Here is a 15,166-nt window from a genome sequence, read left to right on the forward strand (position 1 = left end):
TTGTCAATAAATCGAGTCAAGTATGTTGCCTGTGACAATAACTGGTAACGAACTTCCCTGTCTTTATTTTCACCCTCTGTCCTGCTGAGAAGGGAGGGTGAGTGAGTGGCTGGGTGGGAGTTTGGACCTTAGCTGAGGTTAACCCACCACAATCAGTATCTATAGATCATACTGAAATTGACTGATTGTTACTGTATTTGCAGTTAGCATCAGTTCCACTGTTGGGAGCCATGCAGAAAGTCAAATGGCAGCTATGTGCAAAATGTCCTTAAAGTACCACGTTATGTTGACATGTTCTGAGTGCCACTATGTGCCATAATGGTTAAAATCTTGGCGTCTATCTCAGGTATTCTTAAATTAGTATTCTCAACGGTGGGTTTCATCAGTGTTAGGAGATTTAGAGAAGAAAGACTATAATTAATACTTTGGTATTGTTTTATATGGAAGGTGCACAAACACTACAAAGATCGTTCACAGCTAAAAGTTAATAGGTTGGTAGGCAGTCAAGCATAACCTAGAGAGATGTCTGGATAAAGGAATTTACCCCATGAAAGACCACCTGAAGGTGTAATGGATTTTCCACTGCAGTAAACTACTCAAGGTTTCCATTGGCTACTACTCGCAAATTTTTGAGGTTGCTCAACATGCCTAGGAGCTTTACAAACAGCTGTAGGTATTTGTTAAAGCTTTTTGAGATGCTTGAGTTTCTACTTCAGAGAAAATGCCAGTATTTCAATTTTCCCGCCTTACAACATATGTAAATTTTGAAAACTTGCTACAGAATGAAATTGAGAAATTCTGATTTAGAACTATGAACTATTTCCTTTGGATAGCACTGGAAAATTGTGCAAGAAGAATATTAGAAAAATTAAAGTATGCTGCTATGAAATATGGGCTGAAGACCAGATAAAATCAGTAGCATGTGCTAATAGAAAAGGCAAAACAAAATATGGCACAAAGATAAAATCCAGAATAAATGGTCTCCTTTGTTTGGATTGAATATTTCCTCAATATCAACATGTTCTGACAAAACATTTCAATTTTGCCAAAATTGCATTTCCTGGCAAAAATGGACTCCGTAAAAAGGTTTTGACTAGCTCAAGCGCATGCATGCCAAGTGATTCTTTTTGTGTTTTGTGGTTTTCATCCACTGTGGAGTGAACTTTCAGTGAGCTTCATTCATTCATCTGCCCCACCATAAAAATGCATGGCTATTTTAAGCACGTTGAAAATGGAACATGTCACTTGGCCAGACTGCCTGGTCACAGGAGCGTGGGTTAGGAATCCCTCTCTGCACCCACTCCACACCCAGCCCCACTGTCTGGGCAGCACCCCGGGGATGCATCAACCCCTGCAAGCCAAAAGGGAGCATGTACAAAGTGCCTCCTTCTGGAGACATCTGTAACTTCAGCTCATCCACGGCAACTGGGATGACTCATATAAATATATATTTGCACTTCTGTTTCTTCCTCCTTTACAATATCTTTTCTTCCAATATGAAAATCGATATCTCAGAGCTGAGCACTGAGCCAATAAACCCATCACAAGAGGGATCGGCTGCCAGAGTCCAGAAAGGGTTAAGGCAGCAGTTGGAGAGGTTTGGGGTGACGTCGTGCTTCTGGACGCCTGAGAAGTCTCTTGAAGGTAGTTCCCCTCTGGTGAGGATGGGAGCGAGCTGAGGTCTGAAATCTGAGATCCGTCGCAGCCTGGAGCTGGTGAGGTCCCAGTAAAAGCTGTTTGCCTGCTTTCCCTTCCTGAGCAGTCACACCGCTGCACGGCCTGGGCAGTATGGAGCGAGCCCCCTGGACACATGTAGGACTCACTCTCCTCCAGCTCCTGCTCATCTCCTGCTTGCCAAGAGGTACCGTAAGTGAGCGTGTGCGTTCCTGGCATGGCTGAATGAGTCCCTTCACTTCAGTGTGGTCAGAGGGGTTTGATCTCCTGTGCTGTCATGGGAAATAGAGGGATCTGCAGGGATGGTAATAATAGAAAGAAGGGGCTCTGCTTTATTTATTTTTTTCTTGCCAGCAAGGAGTGTGTGTGGGGGGAGGTTTGTCCAGAGATGATTTCCAGGCAAACTTAATAGCCTTAAAGAGAAACAACTGGCTGGATTTGTTTGCCATTGGCCATCAAGAAAAGGGTATGAAATCACTTCGTTTACTACTGCTTTATTTTCTCAACACTCAGTGCTAAGGAAATGATGATAAAAAGAGGCATTTAAATCTCTGAATTGTAAAGTGTAATTTGTTTAGTTTGGCAAGACAGAGACTTTTCTCTCCAGCCCCAACACCAAGAATGAAGGCAAGAGAGGAAAAAAGTGAAGGAAAAAAAGAAAACAAAAGCCACACATTGTTTCCGATCTGGGCTTTAGTTCTGCCAATATTATTCCTTCAAAGGGGAAGCCTTGTTAAAGCAGAATGATCTTTTTTATACTCAAGCCTCACTCCAGTTTTTGCTGAACCAGCGTGTATGATTTCTTCTTGATAAGGTTAAGCAAAAAGCATTTACTGTTGAGTGCAAATTTGCTGTTGTTATGGCCACGAACGTGGGCTGTTTACACCTGGAGGTGGCTGGAACTGCTTGCAGCAGCTAGCTGTCAGCATCGCAGGCTGCTTCTCAGGATTTGCAGCCCTAAGGACAGGGAGGTGAGATGCCCTCAAATCACCCACCCTCCAAGCTGCCACAGATTGCATCACACCTGGTGAGGTATGTGTCTCTTACCAGGGGAGCTGTCAGGTATGCAGGTGCTCCTATTGCGATAGCTATAAATAATCTGTGTCAGGGTCTGTCTTCAGAACCTGCCTCTGCAGTGTCCTTCCCTGCCAGTCCCTCGGGGCCAGGTGACAGGTAGTGACCAGGGACGTCTGTCCCTGAGGCTGGCCACCTGCAGCCGTCCAGGGAGACTGATCTCCTGCCAAAGTTTCCCCCTGGGTCACAAGCACAGAGAGCTTTTCCACACCTCCATCCCACGTACACGGACTTGGCCCTGCGGTGGCCTGTCCCTCAGCCATGTGCCACCTGGCACACTGGCCAGGCGACATGGCTCCATGGCACGTGCTGGAGTGGCACAGAAATAGCCCTGCCAGTGGCAGAGCAGCCCTAGGCATGGGCTGCAGCTGACAAGTGGCTAGGCAGGCAACCAATCTCTCCTGATGCAGGGGCGGCACATCTCTCTTATGGTGAGAAGCTGGTCTGCAGAGTGGGCAGACACTGGACTGCTGGGGGCCCCCTCGGCAGCAGTGATGAGAGGAGGCAGGAGGAAGGAAAACGATGGGCAATGGGACATAAGGGCTGTGGGGCTGCGAGCTTGGGAGGGAGGATGCTGGTTCCCTCTGCCACCAGCTCCTCACATGCCAGAAGCAGTGTGAGAAAGGCCTGGTGGACGCATGGAGGACAGCCATCCCCCTGCCCCCTCTCCTTCCTTGCCGTGCCTCCCCTGCCTTGCTGTCAGTGGAGCGGCCAGCACGGACACTTGCCCAGCACACAGCTATCAGCATGAGGAGGGGGCCAGGAGCTCCCTGCCGGCAGTGGCAGGAGGGGCACTCAGAGGCAGGGGATTGATTTAAAAGCATGGTGGCCTTAGCATGTCAGGGCAGGTTGGAAAATAGCATTTTGCCTCCTCCCCACAGATGTATCCAATTTTTATTCATATTTATCACACCCAGTTGCACAGGGCCTGCCTCAAGAGTTGGGGGCAGGAGTCGGGGAGGTCTGGGAATTGATTTTTGGAATAAACTTAAAGTGCAAGTGACTCATATTTCCTTAAAAATATATGTGTTTTTGTGTGTTTCTGCCTATCTAAACCCTTCCCAACCTCTCTTCCCCTCCCCCTCCAGCCTCTGTCTAGAGAAGTGGAGGCCAGATGCACTCAGACACATCCAGATGCCTTCAATCTTAGCAAATGGGTTACTTCAGTTCACGTGTTTAGGTTCCTAGCATGGACAAAGGGAAAGAGACTTGCTTTTTATTTTGGAGAAAAGCTGGGGTTACTCACTCTCGACCCTGAGGCCACCTCAGGGAGCACCCAGGAGCCCCTGTAAGTCTGCTGGTGCACAGGATTTGGCCATCCATTGGCCCAGAGGGAGCCCTCACCACTGCAGAGATGTGTGGGTGCTGCCGGTAGCATGCATTCCCTTGGGGACGTGGATGACCCTCTGCCTCCTGCAGGACCAGGGGCACGGTGCAGGAGCAAACAGGGAGGGAAGCCATAGTGCAGGGAGGCAAGCTTTCAGCAGGGACAGAGGGCTGGCAGCCTGAGGGCATCTGCAGTCTGTGGTTAGGGCTGGACTACACACCCCTGGGGGAGCTGTCAGGAGTAAAATTTGAGATGGAGACTCAGGGGTTCTGCTGCCGTCTGAGTGGTCTATTTCTATCTGGGCAATGTTAACTGTAAGTAAACTGCCAATGTGTTCCAGGTCTCACACTGTTATGGCAAGCAAGGTCCAGCACCACTCCTCCATGCTTCTAAGCACATTTTTATGTTATGTGGTCATGAATTTCAATACTGCAGCTGCTGCTTCCCCACAGATTCCCAAATATTGTCCCCTATTGCAGAAGTCCGGTTTTGCCCCCCAGACCCCATTAGCAAAGGCTGGGCTCTCTAACGTCATCGATGCTGTCACTAACTCAAAAGTGCTACATTCATTACCTGTTCCTGTTCCTTGTCTTACAGCACATAGAAAACAAAATCTCATCCTGATCACACTAGTGTCTTTTTTCTGGCCAGAATAAGCCCCTCTAGCCCAGAAAGAAATCCAGACCTGAAGGGCAATGTGGCAACCTCTGAGTTTTAGCCTTACCCTGGCTATTTTATCCCGTCACAGCCCTTCTTGGACGAAGACACAAGGCCACAGTGCCGATAGTAAGATCACAAATGCCAACTCATAATTACAGAGAAGAAACCAAAGAAGAGGGAGGTTTAGGGCAGACTTCTTCAGGTTGCTTTAGATGCTAAAAACATCCTGGCTAGTGGCATAGATGGCCTGTAATTTGAATCCAACTATGACAAAAAGGTACAGTAAAAGGAAGCTGTGTGGTATTTCAAGGGCAAGGGAAAGATGCATGCAGAGGAGAATGAGGTTTAAACTGGAACTGGATCTGAAACGTGGTGGAGGCTTGACTTGAACACTTGACACAGCTCTCTGGACCTATGGCCCAACCAGCCTGTCCTTAAAGGGAAAGGAGGGGATATAAGGCTTTGGTGCAAGAAAATGGGGAAAGGAACAGAGTATCCTCTTGGGAGGTGTGGAGTATGGCTGTGTTTTACATGTTACAGCATACCACCAGGGAACAAGGGCTGCTGAAATGTAGGAAGAAACAGAACAGGAAGTTTCCAATAGGAACAAGCAAGGAACAACCCTAGAGCTACCTGTCAGTCCCTTCTGTAGCAGTGGGTAGAGCAGGCAAAAGGAGGGGCTGCAGAGTGTGCAGGTTTATTGAAAGAGGAAAATGATGGAGCACAACGGGTGAGCATCATGACTGAGGCAACCCTTGGCTGAGGGATAGTGGGATTACTGAGGCTTTAACATGTAGGAAGACTGAATCGACAGTCCCATTTTCACTTAAGACTGGAAACAGAAAACCCTAGAGCTATTTGTGTTATGCTGGTTTTGCATTAACCCACCGTTATAGGCCTCAGACAGGCAAAGTCCAGACCTCACAAATATGAAGCACAGTTTTTCTTTGGGTTTTCTTTTAGTTACACCAAGATACTTGATTTTTATCACGGACAAAGAAAACAAGGCCATACGGAGAGAGATACAAGCTTTGGAAGTCACATGGGAAATCCTGTTAAGGACCTGACGGAGACCTCAAAAATATATTTTTTAATTGAACTAACAATTCTTCTCTCCTTGGAGCAGAAGTGTTGGGAGTCTATGATTTGTTTGTCATAGCCTAGTTAAGAATAGAAGCTTACAAATGTAAAAAGGCACTGCTGTTAGAGCATGATGAAGCAAACCTATGGCCTATCGGCAACAGCATCAGGACTATTTATTTCTGAATTTATAGCTACTAAACACTACATGACAACAGGAAACCTAGAATAGAGGCCCTCCTATTTAAAAACATTAGGCAGACCCCAATTCCTGAATCAAAGCAGAATGTGCATTAGCCTTTTTTTCTATGTGAAACATGATCTGAATTGTTAAAAAGGTAGAGCTTAAGACAATGGTGGTCTCATCCAGCATAACACAGTTGTACTTACACTAGACTGTTTTCAATGCATTTCTTAAACAGAATATACTTTCTGTAGTAGTTTAGTCTGCTTTCAACACAGTCCTGCATTTGGGACTTAAAAAAGACAGTCAAGTTATTGCACATTTAAGTGGACAGATTCAGCTTAGTATAGTAGATTTCCCCACGTTCACCCACTGGCTTTGATTTTTTTAATAGAAATCCTTTCTTCCCCCCCCCCCCCCCCCCCCTTACTGCTGTGTGAAAGCACACACTAATGGCCAGGAAAGGATGCTAACTGACTCTGTAGGAGAAGCAGTCTAATTATCCAGCAAAGGTCTGCAACCCATAAAGTAAGCACACTGAGTAAAACTAAAGCACAGATATATTTTCGCTCCACTTTAATTAGCTCAGCTGCCAAAAAGAATATGTACATAATTTCTAAAGAGAAGCAAGTGGGTTTATAGACAGCATTATCCCTTTCATCCTCTTAACACATCTATTAGGAAAACAGGCATCATTTGCACAATAGGTTATCTGAGGCAAAAAGAGGTTAAGAATAAAGGCCTGCACTTCCCTTCATTATTAATGATTTGGGGCACACTGGTTTCTAAGAGTCCCAGTAAAAGCCTCTTAAAGGGAACATCTCTCTTCCCTTCCGAGGTCTGTTCCTTCTGGCCTTACTGAAATCAAATGGAGAGTTTTACTATTCATCACAGTGGAGCCACAGTTTCACCCAACGTGTTTCTCATTTCCAGCTGACAAATTCTAGAACTCTTCTGGTTGGTAATGTTAACATCCACACACATCCATGCAACGACAGTATTGCTGAGTAAGAAAGGAGCAGGATAAAATAGTAATAAAATGAGACAGACCTAAAGAAAATATTAGCTGTTACTAGGTTTCATCTCTGTTAGAGCTATTTTTTCTTTAAATAAGAAAGCTTCATTTCATAATTATTACATGGCCAAACTTTTCCTTGTAAGACCCTTCTTCAAACTGAAATGCTTATTTTTTCTGCAGAAGGCAGTAATTGTTTTTGAGCATGATGCTGAAAAATTAGAACACAATCAAATAAAAAGGGGTGTGTTCTCATCTGTGGAACATGAACTGGTTGAATAAATACTTTGAAAAAGTTATCCTCTATGGACTCTAATTTTAGAGATGTAGCTATTCATATCTGCTCTTACTTAAAATGCACAGCTAATTTGTATGGCACTTTTCAAAGCAATTGAAGTAATATTTCTTTGAGCATAAGTAGTGGATAAATTGAGGAATGGAAGGAGAACTCACCTTTGCAGGATAACAGAATGGACTTGTAGCATGGGAAGTTCCCTCAGTTCAGACCAAGATACAGATGTCCTTATAAAGCACTTTCTTCCATCTTTCAGGAGTTCTGATAAACACATACATACAGCAGGGTCCTAAGGCACTCTCTCTTTTGGAGGACTGTAGAGCACAGATAGGTTGTAAACTTTTTCTTTTTTTTTCCCCCAAGGAGGGATGGAGATGGCAAACTGATGGTTTTCTGCTGGATCAGTCCTCTGATCCCTCCACATAGCAGCTAATGCCAGCACAAAGACAGGGACTGGGAATGGGAAGTCAGGGTGAGAAGGGAGGAAAGTGTCCCATCTCGGGAGCAGCATGGGCTTATATAAGTTTAAAGTGACTTCAGCCTAAAAAAGTCATTCTTCCAAAGAACTGGAAGACACAAGAGTTAATTGGTGTAGTCAGGCTTCCTTCAATTTACCTTAGTTCTTAGCCATATAATTTTCCCAGCTCTCAGACCTTTGGAACAGAAATCCCCTTTCTATCTAGCAAGGTATCTATAACTCACAAATTCACCATGGCAAAAGACAAGTGTGCTGAAGCTGAAGTTTTACCATAATGAGCTGCCTGACCCACCCCTGAGGCAGCAATGTGCTTGTGAATCTGTTCCCAAATCACCAAAGCTGTAAGCCTGACTTAGCAAGACAAACCAACACTGAAGTTGGTCTACTTGAATATCCCAAGGTGCAAACTGCAGTTGGTTAGAAGCTCATTAATATGTGGATCACACTTTGTTTCCACACCCTCAAACTCTTGCTCACAGGTTCACCATAAACAACCTCCCTGGAGATGAAAGCTAATAACTCACCACATTCTCTACTGTGGTCTTACATTTCTTCCGCACCCCCATCCTACGGGAGTCTCTCTTCCTCTTCGCATATTTATTTTTTCTTTATATGGCTGAAGAACCTTTTGCTATTTTTTTGAATTTCCTTTGCAAGGTCAAATTCAACTTGGCTTTTGGCAGTTCTTGCTTTGTCCCTGAGGTCTAAGACATCGCTTGCTTTGATGATCAGACTTTTTTCCATCCCTGATAGGTCCCTGCTTTTCCCTTGAATGAGAGATTTGACTGGGCTCATTGTATATCCCCCAGGATTTATCACTATCCTTTCCAACCGACTTTGCATTGAATACAACTAGTGCTTTAAGACGGTCTTATCCTTGCAGCTATTTTTTATTACTTGGGTATCCTCTTTGAACTCACTGGCATAAGTAACACAACTCCAGTCTTCAGGGTGAGTTCTATGGAGCCTTCACTTATCTTCCAAGGATATTCGGCTTTTCAGAATGGTGTGGTAAGAACTACCCTTTTGGAAGGTTGCGCTTCCACTCAATTTCAAACAATATTTCTGTCAAACCTCCATCATGACCCTTCCCAAGTACTAATAAAAGAATTTCTAGTGTGGTTTTTATCACCTCATTTTCAGAAATCCTGCAGTTTGGAACAGGATACTATCTGAGGTTTAGCGAGGACAGACATGGCTGAGTCATATGTGTGCCCAGACCATGAGGGCGATAGGAAAAAAAGACACACTTGTGTCAGGGAGATGATGGCTACATCACTAACTGTTCAAGCTCCTCTGCTACACACCAGGCTGCCCAAGCACATCTTGGCCAAGGAAGTTGGCACATTTTGAAAAGGTAAAGCTAAAATAAGAAGCAAAAAATTGAATTGTGGGCCAGAGAAAGTGAGGGATGTGGGTAAGCCTGGCAAGTCAAATCAGCTGGATTTGCTGCAACTTTGTAAAGGAAGTGAGTGACAGTAGGAGCTTGATAGTCCAGCAGATCAAAACTATTTACCCTTCAAGCTATTACAGCACCGGGGGTAACATACGTCCACTCCTTCCCTTCACTGGTTCCTGTGGGTTCATGGTACAGAGGCAGGCAGGCAAGCACCTCTTCTAAAAAGGCAAACACTGAGCCAAGTCAAAATCAAGAGCAAAGGCTGAAAGTTTTGCCTTTGCAGTCTTGAAGATCTATGGAGAAACTGAAGTCCTGTTACCAACAGGGGATGTCAGTAAGCATCAAACGGCTTAGCAAATCGGCTGTGCATTTCATTCAGCACCAGCTCCTCTGTTGATGCTCTTCATGTGCTTTTCAGCAGCTCAGCTCCCAGCACTGGCCCAGCGGAGCCTAGAGCAGGATCAGCCAGCCCACCCCTCCACACAGTCCTGCTGCATCTTCTCCTTGGTGCGCCTTATCACCTGCATGTAGGTTTTCACAGGGGAAGCTCAGGGCCCACCTGTTAGCGGGGAAGGCTCCCCAAAGCGAGCTGCCTTTGGCTCCTCCCAAGGCCCGGCTCAGCACTGCGGAGCAGGGGAGGTTGCAGAATCACTGTGATGAGCTGTAACTCAGCACCTCAGACTGATGTTGCTAACAGAAAGGACATTGACTGGGAACATCCCCTCGTACTGCTGTCTTACAAAATCCATCGCTGACAGCCTTTGGGATCTGAAATGTGCTATAGGGACTAGGTGGTCTTGCTAGGTGCAGGTATCAGTGAAAAGCATGAATGTATTGCCACCTGAACCTGGAAATGCATGAGAATTACCAGCCACCTTGCGTATGTCTCAGTGCTCATCTCCCACCTCACTTGGCCCTCAGGCTGGACTCTAAGCTTTGGGTGAAACATTGCATTGTGCTCCGCCAGGCTCCTGAGCCAAGCAGGTCTTCCCGCCAGCACCTTCCCCAGAGGTTTGTGTGCCTTCCCAACATAGCCATTTCTTGCTTGGTTTCCATGGTCTTGAGCTGTTTCCATCTGTGCTGTTTATGCCTGGATTTAATGGGCTTTTCTTCCATCACTAAAATCCCATAAATTAATCCACTGTTTATTTGCCTGTCCAGAGACTTGTTTGTTCTTTTCAGCTAAATATTTTGCATGGGTTGTCAAGCAGCTTCTTCCTGCTTCTCCCAAAATCAGGTCAAGCAACTTTCTAAACTGTGTTTGACGCTGGGAAACACAGCCACTGCCTGCAAGTCAGACTGCCTGCTTTGGAGGATTATCAAAGTCAGGCCCACAAAGCACCCCACAATTGTCTCTGCCACAGCTGGCCAAGGCCTGGCTTCCAGTGTTTTACTCAGTCAGTAAATCTTCCCCTGCTCTTCTGTGCCTCATTCTCTTCTGGTTTGGGGAAATAATGGCCAATTGTGGGTGTGGGGAGCCACCAGTTGGTTGTTATCATTCCCCAAACACACAAAGGGGAGTGGGGTTATGCCTCTTCCTCCCTGGAGTCCAGGCTGAGCTCAGCAACACAAACAAACGTTTATTAAACACGCTAGCGGCTCTGTGCATGTCCCTCTTAAATTTCTGAGGGAAAGCTTTTTTGCCTTTTGTTCAGTAGCCTGGAGATACTTATGCAAAACAAAAGGGATCCTACCATTATTAAAGAGGTGCATAAAGTCTTCACATGAATTTCTTTAAAGAATAGCTTCTACAAAACTTCAGAATAATAGATTTATTTCTGTGAAGAAAATCCTAGAGAAGATCACTTCTAAAAAATCTCTAGTCCACATATTTCCTTGTCAAGGCTATATATGTTGCCCAAACTGAAGCACCTGAGAAGATGAAAGGGAATTGTCAGTAAATCAAAAGACAGTTTATTTTCATTGTCTCAGTTGAGACAACAGCAAGAAGTCAGCAAACAGCATTTCTAGGTGGCAGCAAATGTATTTTTCCTTAAGGGCCAAGATCTGCTGCTCCCATCTTAACACTAAATGTTACCTTAAACTCAGCTTACACTACAAATACACCCATTCAATTCACCAAGAATAAGTGTGGCATCTGCTTTTTGGCCCTGTTGTGTGCACAAGCTCTACATATGAAAATAAATATGCATATGCACATACACACAATGTCTACGCACATACAGATACATGTGTAATATTTTATGGAAGCACAGAGTAATTTAGGTTGAAAGGGACCTCTGGAGGTCATCTGGTCTGGTCCCTCTCTCAGAGAAGTGCTAACTTTGAAGTTATGTTGTGTTCCTGGCAGCCTTATCTTGTCAGGTTTTGAATTCCTGCAAGGATGAAGACATGCCTTAGTCACTCCAGTGTAAATTTGCCTGTGAACATCTGGATAATTTTACAGATAGCAATGTCTCTCGGGCAATTTACAGCCACAAACCAAATGGATGTAGCCATTTTATTAATAAGTTTCAGAAATTTTGAGAGAAATTAGATTTCTAGCTTGAGTTGGGAAACATGAGAGTTTGAAGGAAGTTTTGCAAAAGCTCCTGAGTGTTGGGTAGTTATTTATTACTCACACTTTGGGGAGTGCTCCTTCAATAAGGAGTGAGATCCCCACCCCCATACACCACAGAAACAGCTATTTTCAGTCATGTATGGTGAGAGGTATCAAATCGAGTGTCAGTTCTAATAAGATAATTAGACATGTTTAATCAATTTGCTCTGGAATTTAAATCAGATAAGAGTCCATAGATAAATGGCTTCATTAAAATAGAATAGGAACCATAGGTTAAGAAGTCCCAAACTGGCCAAGCTGATTGACTGCTGTTCTGGGAGTTACAAGGCATGAGTTTAATTCCTGGCTCTGATGTTGTTTTTTCTCTGAAACCTTCAGCAAAGTCACTTTACCTCCCTTGTGCTTCAGTTTCCCATCTGGAAAAAGGACTTTGTATAGCATGTTGAGATCTACAGGCAAAAGGCTATGTAACTGCTAAACACTGAGGTTATTTTGATGCAGGACTTTATTACTGGAATAAAAAATTGCAGAACCTTATTAAATGACAGAAGCATCTTTCTTTTTCTTTTTAGAATTATTATGGGGGCAAGGAGGGGGAATAGAAAAGTTTCAGCACAAACAGCAGCCTGGTTTCCAAACTCAGAGTGGTGATGGATTCTCCCCAGTCGGTACACCAGGCACAAGGGTGTTCACAGTTCTGAGGAACATGAAAGGCTGAATTTTATTTCCCAGCCAAAGGGTAAAAAAAAAAAAGAACAAACAGTCTGGTGGTCCCTGTTTTATGAACCCAGTAAATACCATTAGGGGAAAAGATAAGGTTCGAGGAGCTTCATGCAGCCGTGGAAAATCAAGTGAGGCAGAGGAGCAAGGTTCAGTGGTAGGGAGCTCCAGCAGACAATGATTAGGTTATGATGCACAATGAAAAAAAAAACAGCAGTGTGAGAAGGGAGCCAGGTACAGGCACGGACAGGAGTGCTGCACCTTAGAGATGTACGGCTTGTTGCAATGACAAAGCAGCTCTGTTACTCAGAGTTTAAAACAAAAGGATGTTACCTAACCACAGTGAAAAAAAAAAAGGGAGGCGAAAGGGAAGAAGAAAGAGATAGTCTCATTATGTTTCATTCATGTCTCATCTCTCTAGACTGCTCTCTCTCTTTTTACCCTCAAACTCCATGAAAACAGTCATCAGCTCTGTCAGCTGATTAGGAGACATGCTGACAGCACCATGCACTCATTAGAGTTCACTTTGTAGAACTTAGACAGCATGCTGGCAGAGAAAGTTGGGCTCTGCATGTACTGTGGCAGCCCAGAGTCACAGTCTGAGGTTGTTTCCTAAAAGGCACTTTCAGCATAGCTTAAATATCATCATATGATGTTATGCTAAATAATAAAAAGATATCAATAATGTTACCATATTAGAAATGCCAGACAAAATTAATCTTTAAAAATAAAGAAAAATCTTGGCAGTGAAGCTGAGCATAACACTGTGTGCTTCTGAGTGAAAATAGGGAGTGAAATCAGCTAAAACCCAGCCTCAAAATTGGCCCTTCCTGGTGGACACCCTAGTCTTCAAAAGTAGCAAATTCACAAACAGAAATACAAACTGAAATATAACCAATATATGCTAATACAGTTTAAATAAAAGCATATATGAGGATATAAATCAGTCCTGCGATCTGAAGAAGAATTTATCATGTGATGTCATCCTCTTTTTTTTTTAAATTATTCTTCTCACCATAGAAGTGGGAGATCCTTGCAGAGAAAAGACTGAAATGAATATATTCCTTCTCTCTGTCCTGCCTGCCTCCTCTGGCTGGCACTGCAAAATTGCCCACATGTTCTTTAGACACGCAAACCTAGCTGGTGTTTCTGCGCACGTTACCATGTAGTTTGGGATTTCCTGGGCCAAAAGCCTTGGCCAGCCTCATGCTGTACATGATCTGACAAACCGCTGAGCAATAGATCCTGTTGATCCTCAACAGATAATGGATTATTTCCATGTGTTCCCCTCTCTGTCTCCCGCTTGCAGAGTACACAGTGATCAATGAAAACTGCCCAGGTGCTGAGTGGAATATCATGTGTCGGGAGTGCTGCGAATACGACCAAATTGAGTGCATCTGCCCAGGACGGAAAGAAAGAGTGGGCTACACCATTCCCTGCTGCAGGAATGAGGAGAACGAATGCGACTCCTGCTTAATCCACCCAGGTATGTTTAGGGCCACACTGTGTTCACGCCGGATCTTTGGCCAAGGCATCAGCATGTAATGGTAGCTGCTGGGCAGGGGAGTGGCGACGGCAGGCACATCTCACTGGGGCATGGGATTGCCCTGCATCTCCTCAGGAACTCACTCTGCTGACAGCAGCAAGACACTTGGCAAGGTGCCCCTGCAGCAGGTAGCATCACTGCCAGAAAAAAAACCCCACTTTCTACAAGCAGTGTTGTCCTCAGTGCATCTTGGGCAGGCTTGGGAGCTGCCAAAGGGTGATGTTGCAGCTGGCTTCACACCAGGAGTGTTTTGTAGGTGCTCTGGGATGATTTGTATCCCCAAAGCAAGAAGGGAGAGATGACTTGGAAGTCTGGCTAGCAAGGAGGAAAGGGCGAAGTGAAAGGTGAGAGCAGGAGGAGACAGGACCAGGTTAGAAGTCATCAGAATCACTTGGGCTGGGCCCGAGCGGCACCAGCATCCACAGTCAGACTTCTGAGAGAGGCATTTATGGTCTGAGCAATGACATTTAGAGGTTTGGGCAAGTCAGACTGGGAGTTTGGCTCCAAATCTCAGAGTCTGAGCTGCCTAGGGTTTGGGGGTGGAGGTTGGGTACGGTTCACAGCGGGGAAGTTGTCAGCACCACAGCAGTCACTAACATCATTGGCATTTTTTGTGGAAAAGAAAGGCTGCTCCTTTCCCCACAGGACAATCCACCCTGGCTTTCCTCTAATGCAGTGGCTCTCCTTTCAGGCTGCACCATTTTCCAGAACTGCAAGTCCTGCCGCAACGGCTCCTGGGGAGGGACACTTGACGACTTCTACATCAAGGGGACCTACTGTGCAGAGTGCAGAGCTGGCTGGTACGGAGGGGACTGCATGAGTAAGTGTCCTACATGGACAGGGAGGCATGTCAGGGACAGTTAGTGGTGGGACGGAGCCAGAGCCATGCTGTGCCTTTCCAGCTATTTCTGTATGGTGACTCTTGCAAAGGGCACAGGCAGGACAGGACAAACACAACCAGGCAGTAAGCAGATCTACAGTGGAGAAAACTTCCCTCCCAGTGCTCTTCTGCTAGGGATTGGCCTGGGCCCCAAGTCACGGGAGGTTGCAACCCTTACTAAACTTCTGGTCTGTTTTGGTTTATTTTAAAACTTTAACTACTGTGACTCTGTAAATCTGTTCTCTGCATTTCTCAGACATACTTCAGCATAACTGATTCCCCAGAGGCCTTCAACAAAGCATAAACATTTACA

At 45.0% G+C, this 15,166-nt stretch overlaps 1 protein-coding gene across 3 annotated transcripts in view; it reads left to right on the forward strand.

Moving 5' to 3' along the window:
* Nucleotides 1–1,655: 1,655 nt before the first annotated feature.
* The window catches only part of PAMR1 (peptidase domain containing associated with muscle regeneration 1), a 59,060-nt gene continuing 45,549 nt past the window's right edge, over nucleotides 1,656–15,166 (forward strand). For all 3 annotated transcript variants that reach the window (XM_075094345.1, XM_075094346.1, XM_075094347.1), the window contains exons 1-3: nucleotides 1,656–1,861; nucleotides 13,737–13,913; nucleotides 14,665–14,793. In XM_075094345.1, the coding sequence (XP_074950446.1) occupies nucleotides 1,789–1,861; nucleotides 13,737–13,913; nucleotides 14,665–14,793 (379 nt within the window). In that variant the 5' untranslated portion in view covers nucleotides 1,656–1,788. The remainder of the gene's footprint in view (nucleotides 1,862–13,736; nucleotides 13,914–14,664; nucleotides 14,794–15,166) is intronic.

This window comes from Phalacrocorax aristotelis, chromosome 5 (assembly GCF_949628215.1).
Source record: "Phalacrocorax aristotelis chromosome 5, bGulAri2.1, whole genome shotgun sequence".
Lineage (NCBI taxonomy): Eukaryota > Metazoa > Chordata > Aves > Suliformes > Phalacrocoracidae > Phalacrocorax > Phalacrocorax aristotelis.